General features: G+C 33.4%; 1 protein-coding gene across 2 annotated transcripts; it reads left to right on the top strand.

Annotated features, from left to right (window-relative positions):
- Positions 1-3,183: 3,183 nt before the first annotated feature.
- On the top strand, positions 3,184-14,736 carry LOC123551860 (guanylate-binding protein 1-like). 2 transcript variants are annotated; one of them, XM_045341097.2, is made up of 9 exons: positions 3,188-3,298; positions 3,717-3,779; positions 4,001-4,095; positions 4,489-4,539; positions 12,739-12,818; positions 13,295-13,494; positions 13,895-14,022; positions 14,330-14,439; positions 14,595-14,736. In XM_045341097.2, the coding sequence occupies exons 3-9, from the start codon at positions 4,033-4,035 to the stop codon at positions 14,734-14,736; spliced, it is 774 nt and encodes a 257-aa protein (XP_045197032.2). In that variant the 5' UTR covers positions 3,188-3,298; positions 3,717-3,779; positions 4,001-4,032. The 2 variants fall into 2 exon arrangements, with proteins under 2 accessions (XP_053397379.1, XP_045197032.2); XM_053541404.1 differs by lacking the exon at positions 3,717-3,779 and having other exon boundaries at positions 3,184-3,298.
- Positions 14,737-14,757: the final 21 nt, after the last annotated feature.

Below are 14,757 nucleotides of genomic sequence, written 5' to 3'. Positions count from 1 at the left end.
AAGATCGATGTAGAGCATAAGGTCGAGTGAATCCATAGAAGGAATCCATAGAGCAAAATCGTGCTTCAAAAGTAATAAATGCGCGCCATTGGGATCATAATTTAGCCGACAGGGGTCCGCGAACAATTTCGAGACAAATCTCTATGTAGTTAAAATTTGAAACGGACCTTTATATATAATATTTCTAGTTGGCCTAAACACAATCTCAAAACTAATGATAAAATATTGTATACGTGTTGTCAAAACGTAATATATTGACTTCCAATAGTGGTGTCAACAAATTGTCACGTTATAACAACCAATGCTAGTATATGATACTAGTAACTATTAACCCTTAGCTTGCTGGCGGCAAGTGATTCTGCCTTTCGACCAGTGAGACCAAGATCGCTATCCTGCATTGATCATGACTGCACTGTCGCTATTCAGTCAGTAAATTTTAGTAAACCCCGTCAATATAATGGTCTGCCCAAATTGATGGACCAGTTCATTATAGAAATTTAGCATGGTAAGGGTTAACAAGGTACCTTAATAATAACAATTGTTGCTTTCGAGGTTCGGCTTTATCAACCCTGGAAAAGGTTCGAGAGAGAGAGAGAGAGGAGGTGGTGGGTGGGGGGGGGGGGAAACTTCTTTAATCAGTGCTTATGCAAATTCAACCCCGTCTATATCTTTCTACGACAGTTTCTATTTGTGGCAGACCTACTTTGCGATGTTTGGCTCGGTCTGATGTCATTGAGAATATACTGAAACAATACAAATAATGCTGATTTACATTTGATAACTACGAACATGATAAAGTAATGTAAATATCGTCATATTCTGTTATAATGTATAAACATATGATAGTAAAATAAAATGTTCTGGCAACAACATCAATAGAGTCCTGATACTAAGGACAATACTCATATTTTCATTATCAAAATAATGGTATCGTAACTACAGGTATAAACGTTAAGTGAGTGTCGTTTTTCATTGTATAATTTAAGGGTAAAGCTAAAGATACTAAATAAATATGTAAGCTGAAAGTCCAAAGAGATTAGTTAGAATTTATCATATACAAATAAAACAATTTATCTTTGTTTCATATAAATTTCAGCTACTTCAGATAACTTTTGATACTGTTTCTAGATTTTCTCTCCACCGTAGACATAATTTTCACAAGATATCCATACATTTGCCTCAAGAAAACGAAAAGAAAAAGGGGTGTTGAATAGTATGCGGTGAAATGAAATTCAATGAAATCAGGTACCCTCATATCAGAAAGCGGTCCGCAGAATAAACACCCTACTTTCGTTTTCAAGTACTTGCGAATATAAGCACGAAAAGTGTCTTATTTTATGCAAAACTCATTCCACGAGTGACATTATGCCCATTTGGCCACCGGGTAACCAGCAAATGCGCGAAGAATGGAAAACCTAGCATTTTTATTTATAAGGGACGTCGTCGGAAGCACACTGTTTAAGAAATAATTTATAGCAAAAGAATGTTTAAGAAATAATTTATAGCAAAAGAGTGTTTTAAGGATGTAGGAGCGAATTTTTTCTAACGGTCAGAATTTTTTCATGCTCTGTGGGCTTGAAGACCATTAGTTTCTAAGACAAACAAGAGAAGAAAAAACACAGGTCACCGAACTCGTTTTATTTTTATAGGGCATTTTCTTCACCCAGTGTTTGAGCATTTCTGAAATTTTGTAAAACTGTAAAAATGGTGGTATGTTATAAAACATATAATATCCCATTTAATGTTAAAAGGATTTCATGTCTTACAGGTTAATATGAATACAAGGTGATATCAGTATTATATAAGCATAAATGTCACGAACAAATCTCTTTCGTTTTTACATGTTGACATAATTACCCCACCCACTTTATTTTCAATGGAAAAAATGTTTTTAGATCTGCAAAAACAATTCTGACGGTAAGATTTTCAAAATATTTTGCAGCTTTAATGACATACAAAAATGCTTCAAAATGGACAGAAAAAATGTTGGGGTCACCGTGCATCTAAGAGATTTATTAAGAAAAAGCTGTTAAAAGCTGGTGAATTTTGATATTTTTTGTTCTTTTTGTTTTAATCTATATTTTCTGATAAAATAAAGTGCTATCTTGAAGAGTTTTATTTCAATTATAGCTTATTGTTATATGTATCATTCAGGAAAATATCAAAACCAACCCTGATCTACTTTCATAGATATTTGAAATTACCTACCCCTACCCCATTGTAAATCTTACGTCAAATTTAGGCAAATGCCAGCCAAAAATAAGGGTGATTTTTTTTTTTTGCAAAAAGTAGAATCTATTTTGTTAAATGGTACATTATTAGCCATATTTTAATAATTTAACGTTAATTTTTTAAAAAACTTTTGTTAGAAAGCAATATTCGAAGAAACATTTTTCAAAATGGCGGATATTCTGAAAAAAACGCTCGTACATCCTTAACACTATTTATGCACGATGGGCGGTTATACGTCGGGTGTAATAATTTCACGAGGGCGCAGCCCGAGCTAATTTATTTATACGACGTATTATCGCCCGAGTGCATAAATAGTGTTAAAACACGGCTTTGCTATAAATTATTTCGATTCTAATTAGCTTTCAATCTGAAACAGTAGATAAAATGTAGCAGCACTCTTTCTTGGTTGCAACCAAAAGTTTGACGTCACCGCACTTACGTGACGTCATTTAAGCGTAAGAGTGTTTAAACAGAGACAAGCATAATAAAATAAGAAACATACCATCTCAAAAAGAATCTTCTTTTTTGCTGTCATACGATCTGTAGGTATGTGCCTTTAAATAAAGTAAAAACTGTAAATAGGGTTATCTATATTTCATTTCACCAAATGATGGAACATACTATTAGTTAAGTCTACAACTGTAAAATGATCTACATTGTGAAACTTTTTCAATTCGCAAAAATGTCATGAAATATGCGACTTTCCACAGAGGCCTATTGTGAAAATTAACCGGAGGAACAACATTTTCAAAACGGTCTTACAAAACTCAAGAACATGGCCTTATCTTTTTATTGGCTGAATTTCTTTCCGGCACAAAGATGCTTTGAAAACATGTGATTTAATAAAATTCTACATTTAAAGAACAAATTTTGTTTCAAATGTACAGAACTACCTTAACGAAAACTAATCATTACAGATAAAACAATTAGTGATAAATGATTACAGTATATGCGAGAGGTACAATATTTCCTAATCTTAAAACCAAAACTGATTTTAACGTTTTTTTCTTCTATCAGTGTTGGATTTTAGAAGCAATGGACAGCCATCTTTGTTGATGCTGGCAAGGTATTTTTTCTGTAGTATTTTTTCTGTAGTAGAAATGATAATGAATATAGGCAGTAATGAAAACACATTCTTCTTCATGTAATTGTTTTTATCTTATCAACCAAGTAACTTGTAATATACAGACAATATACGTTTCGTATTGATTCAATCTCATGTACATATAATATATATTGCCTCTAATATTTCTGTGACATGCTTCGTGTTCATAACATTAAGTATAGAACCTACATTTCTTTGTCCGAGTCAAAGTTAACATTATAGCTCAGATGTGGTAGCGTAATAACTGCAGTATATCAGTCAGAATTTAAAAATACAGACATCGCAAGGTTCGCTATTGAATTACTTGAATCTACATACTTTAATTCAGACTTTCTAACAAGTGGTGACATAATTTCTAGTTTGTTGTTTTTTGTATCAGTTTAGTTTAAAGTCAGTGTTAAGGAGCGCGGAGACCTACTTTCTTCATTGGATCCAGGTCCAGGTAAGTAGTTATGAGGGAAATAGTCTAATAGCTACTCACGTGCTGTAAATACACGATTTCGGTTTTTAAATGCAGGGCCAAATATTTTTTTTCCTGTGTCACTGTTTACTCTATTAGGAAAAAAGATCGTTCACAGCCGTGGATGTATCCCGCTTTAAATATACAAAAACGCGTTTCATCCCAGTGATCTTGATACTTTTAATGATTGAAATATTTTGTAGGTATCGTCTGATGCGGAAAGACATAAACAAAAATGAGCGATAACGAACACACGTCAGATAGTAGCAGTTCTGATGAGAGTACAGCTGACTTATCGGTAGAACAGATTTTTTGGAAGAGTGCATACACAGTAGAAAATGAAAAATATCGTAAATCCGAAATGATATTATTAGATTAACTGTTGCTGCTATTATATTGCAATTAATTTTAACATTATTTTACAATAAGTATTGAAATAAAAGGAATACAGTTTTTGATAAAAATATCTAATAATATTACATTGATGTATTTGAATTATTGTATGAAAATATGTTTCATGTATAACAATTTGCTACGCATAGAAGTAATCAATTTTGACCTCCTTTCAATAATTACCGTAATTAAAGTTCATCGCATACTGTCTTTATATAAGATATTATGTCCTAATTCTAACCAGCCTGAAAAAATAACATGACAATTTGGCATTACCGTCAATTGTTACAACTTCCAGGCTGGTGCTGTTCCGGGGAGAATTGGACCTACAAGGAGATCACTAGAAAAGGTAACCAATATCTTATTTTGTTCTCCGTTTAAACAGCTAATATTTACCTAAGTATCTGATATCGTCTGACACCAGAAGACTTTTATTAAGGTTGAAGTTATGTAAGGCAGCTTTACACATTTGATAAACAAGAAGTAATGATGTAACATCATTTATCTGGATAACGTAGAATAAAGTCTGAACTCGGTATATGGAACTGAAAATCATTTTGTGAATTAATGGGTACCCGCAGATAAATTGTTTAGTTACGACTATGTAAAGAGTCATTAAAATCTTCATCGTAAAACTTTTTTCTATTCACATAAATGTAATCAAATTTGTGATTTTCCCATAGACGCCCAATATATAAACGAGGGCCAAAACTTTCAAAAAAAAAAAGCCTAAAAATCAAACACAAGACACTACTCATATCTTTTTTATTTGCCAAATTTTCTTATGATTATTCTGAAATTTTGAAAAAGCAGGATAAAATCAAATTCTACATTGTTGAAAAAAGAAAAGATCCGAACAAATGTCATGCAGAACTACTTTAAGGTTAATTGTTTAAGTGGGTAATCGACGAAATTCCCCTCTTCTAAAGTATGGAACCACCTATTTCCTGTCAATCCTACAGCAGATGTCATGTTTACCCATCAAGCATCCAGTCTAGACCGCAAATGCTGGAAAAATACCAATTTCAGTAAATCATCCAACACTGAACAAATGTCGGGATATCAGCCGTGGCTGAGAATCGAATCCGGATCGCTGCTGTCGTTTGCAACCTGCTAACCACTGCGCCTCTGACTCTCTCGTATCACATTTTATCACGAAAAAAGCAACATATATTTTTCTGCTACGTTAAATCTGTTATTATTCTCCTTTTAAGGTTACAATACACTAAATGGCTGTTCTCCTTTATTCCTTATAAAATTGACCTATTTCCAACGGCTACAGCACCCATTTTGAATGTCTGTAACTTACATTTTTCTTGTAGAATATTGTCAGTTCTGAAAAAAATAATAAAAATGTAGCGGTCATGTTTCTTGCAAAAATATCGTCAGCAAACTGCAAAATCAGCTAAAATGAGACCCCAGATTGTACTGATGGTGTACGATTTAAGTTTACATGACAAATTCTGTCATGTAATTATATAATTACTAAAATGCTGCCTAATGTAAAGAATGGATCTGTTATGTGTTTTCAGTATAACAATGCAAGGAAGATAAAGAAAATAGCTCTACAGAGCAAAATGAAACAACTAAGGACTATTTGAATCCGCCATTATGCGATTGCATTTGTTCGCACCATTTTCCTATTTAGTGTCTTTATGCCTAAAACTAACGTTATAGAAATGCTTATTCAAATGTTTCCCGTAGCATTTCATGCCTTTTAAAAACAAGCTATACATAAAAATGCTTATCATCTACTATGAAATACCGTTTTGGACAGAATTTTATAAAAAATTTGAAGTTTATTTTAAGGTCATCAACTGTAAAAGAAATATATATTGGAACATATTGACATATTTGTATCGGATCAGTTATATATCACGCGGTGGATTTAAACTATGAAAACAATACTAAAATGAATGAATGTTCCGACAGTTCTATGCAGACAGATATACAGACCAGTACGTTTTGGACATCTATGAAAATTACTTCGATAAAACAGAGATTATTCTTTGGTTTTTGTTCAAAATTAAGGTTACAAACTGAAGACATACAAAATGGCCTGATGATTGTATGCGTATATCCCATAGTACTTATAGCTACATGCACCAACCAGCAATGCACATCTTTAATATCTGTATTTTCATTTATCAGTATGCAAAGCTTACAGTCTTTCATCAGATCAACAGTCTATGACCAAATGCATAACTCAGGATAATGACATATGTAATGTTTATTTATTGCTGGTCCAGAATTTGTGCAAAAACGTGTACCTACGAGGAGAGTACAGGTGGTAAAGAACATTTTAATACTTCATAAGAAATTTATACACGAAGCCTTTTTTCCTTTCAGTGAACGACAATAAAAATATGTTTACAGTGCTTTAGGGTATAGCGGATAACTAACTATATTTTTTCCTGAATTCCAATTCAAAGACATGAAATTTAGTAGTTTTTGTCTGTATATCATACCATTAAATAGCTATTCTTTTCAAAACATTCAGCTTTTAATAGAAATTCACGTGTGTCTTCTCTCAATGACATAGTGTACATATGTGCTGATTTAGGGTGTACAGGATGGCTTTGGTCATTTTTTGAATTGTTACTTTAAAATCCACATCTAAACAAACTTCCCAAATTTTGTTTTACTGTAAATCAGAAAATTTAATGTATTCTCTTTTGAAAACATTCAGCCTTTTAGATTTCTATCAAATACTTTTCATTCACTGACGTTTTTTACGTACACACTGATGAAGTCAGTAGGGGATAGCCTCGATTTTCATTTGTTGACATATGAAAAATAACACAACAAGCAAACACATAAAATGTATGTCAGAATGTCTATATGCATGCTAGTAAAAGAATGATAGGAAAATTTATGTAATAATTCAAGTCTAAATACAAAATTTTTCAACCTATCCTCTATACCCGAAAATCCGCTCTACCCTAAAGCACTGTATAAGCCTTTCGTATTTTGTGCCTTTCGTTAGATTTTTTCATAAATAGAAATTTATTACTAAAATTCCCTGATATTATGCAGCTTTATTCAATTTTTTTAAAACGAAATCATGGTGCTCACAATTGAATTAAAAAAAGCCAAAACAAAACATGAAAAACTTTATGTTACGGAAACACATGAGAATTTGCTGTTTTTACTACTTTTTACGATGAAAATCGAAAAGCGTTTGCCACGCTTTTGCTCCAGATAAACGGTCTCGGTTATAAATTCTATATTTCGAAGCCATTATTCACTACTTCAGCAATATCGCTATCGGTTACGACAACGGGAAAATGTCTTTATTGCCGCGACGGTCCGGGGTTCGATTCCCGACGCGGTCATCTTTTTTTCTTGATTTGGAATTTTTAAAATATTTTAGAAACTAAAATTGATATTCTAATGTTCATAATGTGACCAAAACTTCAATTTGAAAGAAAGATTATTTTTTAGCCAAATTTGGAGGCATGCTGCTTTAAAATCTAAAAAGCGCCCGCGTGCTAATAAAACTATCCATATGAAGACTAATTATGTAAGGGCAGTAGAGTTGTGTACTACATAATACATGTATGTACTTTCTGACACTATTATCTAATCGCTTGTCATGTATTATCTTACACTCTACTCGTATTATGTAATCACTTCTTCAAATAGTACATATTGTAGTATCTAAGGTCATCTTTACTTTATTCAAACACTGTGTCATGTTTATGGTCACGTATATATATATTATACCCTACTGTAATACGATAATACTATACCTTTATTAGTTCATGCATTAAAATACAACTTGAAACATAGATTTGAAGACAGCGGCGATTCCTGGTTTTAATGTGTCCGTTCATGCAATTCCTAGACTGGTTTTTTTTAGCAAAAAACATAAGAAAAAGAAAAAAAAAAAAAAAAAAAAAAAAAAAACGCAGTACAAAATACTATTGTGAAAAAAAATAATAAAACATGCTGAATGAAATGAAAGTCCGTTTAATTTTTGTTTCATAGCATAAATACCGTGTTCTCGTATACTTCTGTACGAAAAAGGTAATTGAGCCGCCGTAGCGTAGTGGTAGCGCGTCCGCCTTAAGATCGAAGGGTCCTGGGTTCGATCCCGGCCACTGCCTTAGTGGTAGTGTCCTTAGGCAAGACACTTTAATTCCACACTACCTCTCTCTCTTTGCTCTTAGAGGTTGGTTCCATCTGGAACGAGTCTCGAGAGCCATTAATATAAGTTGTAAGAACTTGTTTGGCAATCGAGAATAAATAAATTAGTATAAACTAAAAAGGTCATTGTTTTTCATTAATTTTGATAATTGTGTCTAATGTTCGATAAAATAGAAGTTTTACTGAAATATCTTGAATGATTTAGTTCAACACTTTGTCTAAACATACACGAAGTTCTCATACATATATCTTTCAACCCCGTCGAAACGAGATCCGATACATTACCGTATTTTAGCTAAAACATCCTGAATTAGCCACTTCGTATTTATCAAAATCTGATATCAGAATTGCATGTTAAAAGTTACGTTTTAAATTTACTATCTTAAAGTGACTACTCAGTATGGATTATCAGTCTCAAATGGAACGTTATCTTTAAGTACCATTAAAACTGGCTGTCAAAATGTCAATCTTAAACCGAGCGGAGACCGAAAATTGTTTTGTGAACATTAGGCATGGGACGCGTCAGAGGTCAAATTCCGATCATAGTCAAAAATGTTTTATGGCCAGTGCATGCATAGATTTGCCAACGACATTATATTTTTGCCACCATTTGAGCAATTCCAAAAATGTTTTATGGCCAGTGCATGCATAGATTTGCCAACGACATTATATTTTTGACACCATTTGAGCAATTCTGTGTGGTCGTTTGATACAACCAGCTTAGAAGTCTTGACTATACTATTGACAAAGCCTTTTTAGTCGGGTACCTTTTCGAACATATGCATACATATGGTTTGTGTAGATACTCGGCTTTGGGGAACTTGGACAAAGATTTAAACTCATGAAAACTCATGGTATATATTGGTTTAAAAATTTAGAATGTAGACATCTTTTATATCCTGGTAACGTGACCGGGAAAACTGAATGAATTCAGTACCGTATAAAATGACTTTGTAGGGTTTGAAATAGTTCAGAATATTCATGTTTAAAACCAAGTAAGACATTTGTTTACCGCGGTGCATTAAACTGTCACGCATCGTATCGCGCATTTTCATAATTGTGCGTCGTACAATAGCATTTCAGCGACCTGAGTGCAATAGTACGAAACTATGTTTCCAAAATATGTTGTTTTGATTCCCTGATCTAAAATAGGCGAACCTCTTGCGGCACAGGGGAAGAGTGTCTGTCCTAACCAGGTGGTCATTGGTTCAAATCCTTAATTAAAAGGTATGTTGATCGTTGAACTAACAGCCGTTTTCTCTGCTAGCTAATGCTGGCCAGAACCTCACAAAATAGACTACAAGCATATAAATAAGTTGCTACACTTTAGATAAAAAGGAATAAGTTTGCGATGTCTTTTTTATAAATACGGTAGTCGAAGATTTCAACAGATGCATTAATAAAAAAGGGTATAAAAGGTAAAAGGATTTAAAAACAAATGCGCCCACGCTGTTAAGAATGCTTGTAAGACAAAATACTTATATATCGGTAATTCATATATACAATACAACGGATATTAATAAACCTTATAACTGTCTTCTCGGATATTTTAAATGGAGACAGTACCGGATGCTAAATATGCCGCATTTCAGTTATGCATAAAAAAGACTTATATACAGTTTGAGAAAACCCCTATAGTAAGTTCGCAGTACGCGTGAAAATCTCTATTGATAGATAACAATTATTCAGCTATCTTTCATTAAGGGAGTTCAACATAACGAGAGTAAAATGTTAATCTGATAAAATTCAGAGCGAATCAGGTATTTTATTGCTAACATCTGTATGAAAAATTAAAGTCGCAAAAGTGCTCAAAAACTTAAAAGTGGATATTCTGTAAAAACATTATTACTGAAAAAAGGAATAGAGTACATCATACCAGCAAAATTACAGTTGAAAAAAAAGTTAGTCATTTTGATCGATATACATGTAAATACAGGATACTCTGCTGTGGCAAATCAGACTATGAAATATTCTGGTTGAGAGAGAATATTCTTTAACATCTATTTCCCTCTTTGGTCGCTAAACGTTATACATGTACAAATAATAGTTGATAAATCTGTAAGAAAGTCCATTTTTTGTAGATTATATTTCAAAACATTTTCAGGATACGAATTATATGACCAAGGGAAGTACCTATGTCTTTGGTCTCTTGAGCAATGAACCGCTAAGGTGACTATGTCTTAGACCAGCTGAAAAAAAAAAACAACACTATGAACAATGTCCTTTGTTAAAACGTAGAGCTGGTGAGACCTATATATCACACGTATAAAACATTTTCCGGCTATCTGGCCTTAAGATCCGTGTACCAAAGATTCGTAAATGAATTGAATTATGAGCTAGATGACTTCAGGGATCAGGCAAATCATTCACTGTTTCAAACTCACAAGCTTCAATTAATGATAATCACCTCAAACTCCTATAGTCTGGAGATACTCTTCTTGACTGGTCCTTTTATTGAAGTTCCTATCAGATGGTGTTTTTGAATCGACAACATACAAGTCCTATCGCACTGATGCTCAGGCTATGTCTTCTGAATTGAAGCTACAGCTCAATATGTTTAACCTGACTCCTGTATGCTCAGCGCCTATAAACTATCAACATACAGCATTCAACTATCATATACTTATAACCCTGATGTCATGACGGTACTTTGTCAATAACGCTGAACACCGCCAAAAACTGGAACTCTCCTACTGACCCAGTTGATTATACTAAGCTCTGTGTCTCTGCCTCAGCTTTCCGATGCTCAGCCTAAATTTTCTATCATCTATAGCATTCAACTTCCGTTAAAGTAAAACTTTTATGCGCTGTCCCTATAGCTCAAAACCTAGTTACAATCCTGTAACTTTTCTGTAGTTTATGAAGGTGAAATTTCTTCCTTCAAATAGCTCATCCACCTTGACTGCGTAGTTGCAATAACTTTTTACATCAAGGTAATAGGATAAATTTTTAGTTGAATCCTTAATGCGTCTACAACAATCGATCATCCGTCTACCTATTTATACCCTCTGATTCGTGCTATATATAGAACAAAGCTTTACATTTAACTTTCTAGCTTACTTAGAATATACACAAGTTTCCCTGATAAAGAATGATGTTAAAAGGTTAAAAAGTCTTTTTCCATACACTAGTATTTGTTTTCAAATTAGCATAGAAGTTTTAAAATGCTCCGAAGAAGGATGATTACATTTAGAGGTAAGTACATAATAAAAAGACATATATTTGCTTTCATGTACTTTAGTTCTCTTTTGTTTTTGTACAAAGATAATGAGCAAATATTGATCAGAACATTTTAACAGTAAAAGCATTTTTTGCATACTGTTTGTCAACATCAAATACTGTTGACAGCTTCGAAACGGCAAGCAAATTCAATCTTAGTTATGAACTGTATAAAATGAGTAAAAACATCACACCTTTACATCTTCTTTAGTACGCCATGACTTCTGTGTCCATACCTATGCTACCTATACATTAAAATATGCCCAAGTTATACAATTCTATTTTGAAAAAATGTTTAAGCCTTAACACTTTATTCCGCTCGTTCTTTGACAATATATCTCAAATGATACAGCATAGAAATTATCGCGTAATTTCTAAGACTGCAAGAATATTTAGCATCTTATGATAGGGATAGTAAAATGATGCATTAAATCTTCATGCAAACTATTCTTAACTATTCGTCGCAAATCATTCAAAAATCATAATGGACAGTGTAAATAAAAGTTATCCCTGCCAGGTGAGACTCCAACACACGCGATGAAAACAAAAGGCATGGTATGTAAAATAGAAAAATGCTCCTATATATAAGCAAATTTTATGAACCAAAAGACGTATGCACTCCGTGCCTTTGAAGAAGAGAAACACAATTAATGTCCCTACGAAACAGGCCAGAAGACAGAAATTAAAACAGTTCAGTCGAGGTGCTATTTAAAAACCGCTTATCACAGTCTCTACCCCCTCCCGCCGATGATATGCATGTCCACTTCATGTTCACGACATATACCGAATTTCTTTTAATTGAATGATTACTGTACGAGAAGGTGAGTGAACAATGTTCTGGTGTAAATGTGATCATCAAAGTCCAAATGGGCCATAACTCAAGAAAACAATGACGGACGTGAAAGTCACGTCAAAAATCATACGCATATCCACTTCATGTTGACAATGTATACCGAGTTTCAATTTAGTTGGATAGAAATTATAGGAGAATTAAAGTACGCAAAAAGTGTGATTGTTAGACTGACAGACGACTGGACCGACTGTTCAGACACTATAAGCCTCCCAGCTAATTTACACCCGGAGAAGAGAAAAAACTGTGTCAAAATTGTGCATGTTAAATTGTTTTAAAGTAAGAAAAACATATGTATCACTTCTTAGATAATTCTGTATACTTTTAAAGGTTGAGAAAACATGTTACCCATCACCGAAGTCTCTGAAAAGTACTAAGCAGTTAACAAGCGGAGCTTCAACAGATATCTTGTAAGAAACATTTTCTGTTGATGAAGCTATTATTAAAATTAAAGGGTAAAGGTAGATTTCCTGGAAGCGAAGAGCTCAGCAAACACCAAGGGCTAGACATCGAAAAGTAGGCCCACCAACATTTTAGTTATAGCTTTAGATGAAGAATGGGGTAGTGTGCTAAAAAGGGGTAAAACGGAAGACTTTTCCAAAGGGAAGCTACGTCTCAAAAACGCAGTCTGCCTAGACCACAGTCCACTGCAGAGTAAGTATAGACGCTCACACACACATACACACAAATGAATGCGTACCGGATTTATTTTCTAACAGATTATAAATATACATTTTTGCATATTTGTATCAAACAACTTACAGGAAATATTAACTACTTCCTTAGCATCTCCTTTCTATTAAACATTGTTGTTTTTTTTTAGTAAAAGATCATCTCTTACTTTATTTGTTTTTGTGTTGTTAACGTTTTTTAAGTTTATTGTAAGGTCAAAATATCGTGGTCTTAAAGTTTTTTGGTCACCCCTTTGTCTGATAAAGAATGACGAAAACGGCCAACTCTCTTTAGAGATGGAAGTCATTGAAGAGATATCGAAAATAGAGGATACAGTTAATGTCATAGCCATAGCTGGTCCATACAGGTCGGGGAAATCCTATTTACTAAATAGATTGGCGAACACTGAACAAGGTGTGTATAAAGTTTATTTAGTTGAGAACCCGATTACGGGACAATAAAACATACATATTTGCCTCTTAGTACGTTCTTTGTCTTGTTTTTATTTTTTTTTATATATCTGTTCTGAGCAAAACACTCATACTAGCGTTTAGAGACAGAAAACGTAAATTTTGATTTGGACTCTTTAGTGATGTTTGACAAAACATTATAAATGCTTTTAAGGTATCACACAATTGTTTGTGTTAAAATGTTTTTAACGTTTAAATTTTACTAAATGTAGAAACTGAAGTAATTTCTTCACTTAGTGTAAAGCACGATTTTCGTCGTAACGAGGAAACTTCCTACTCTGTTAAAACTCTTTAAAGACACATTTATACACCCATAAAATCATATTGCGAATTATAAATTCCAGGTTTTCGTCTTGGTCATACTACAAAGGCGACAACAAAGGGCATATGGGTTCTGTGTTTAGAACACCCTATCCGGAAAGACGAGGTTTTGATGCTGCTAGACACTGAAGGAATAGGAGATGTAGCAAAGGTTTATTGTATATATTAATACAAAACCCATTCTACTCGATTTTCGGAGGATGGCCAAAACGAGTACGATGGCTCCGACTCGAAGTTTCTTCGAGTCAGCCATTTTCCGTCAAGGAACGTGCAGTAGACGTGACTCATAATCAAATCTATCTATCCATAAAAGACATGTGATATCGTTTCAAAGAATTACAATCAGTTGAAAATAGCGTAAAATCGACATAATTTTTGTTAATGTCTCATTGATAAATTTTAAATATTCACACTTAAAGCACCACGGAGAATATCTGTTGTTGTTTTTTTTTTTTCAGAGCGACGATGAAAATGACAACAGCATTCTTAGTCTTACGACTCTTCTGACGGGGACATTTGTTTATAACATGTTTGGAGTCTTAGACGAAAAACTACTGAAAAAGCTATCGTATCCTTTTTAAAGTCATGAAAATGGAATATATATACTTTAATTTAAATCATTGAATTGCTGTGGACCTACATGAATATTCTTACACGCACAGGATGTAGTATGTTAATCTTATATACATATTCTTTTGTTTTAATATCCTTGACATTTTATAGTTTTGTGACAAAGATATCAAAGCAGATTGCTCTGTGCAACACACTAGATGAAGATGACTTGCGCTACATTCCTGAAATGGCTTTCTATTTCCCATCATTTGTATTGTGCCTTCGCGATTTTAGCCTAGAAATGGATAATTGAGAAACACCTGATGATTATCTA

Source organism: Mercenaria mercenaria, chromosome 4, assembly GCF_021730395.1.
Source record: "Mercenaria mercenaria strain notata chromosome 4, MADL_Memer_1, whole genome shotgun sequence".
Classification (NCBI taxonomy): Eukaryota; Metazoa; Mollusca; class Bivalvia; order Venerida; family Veneridae; genus Mercenaria; species Mercenaria mercenaria.
This window is presented reverse-complemented; position numbering and strand designations above follow the sequence as displayed.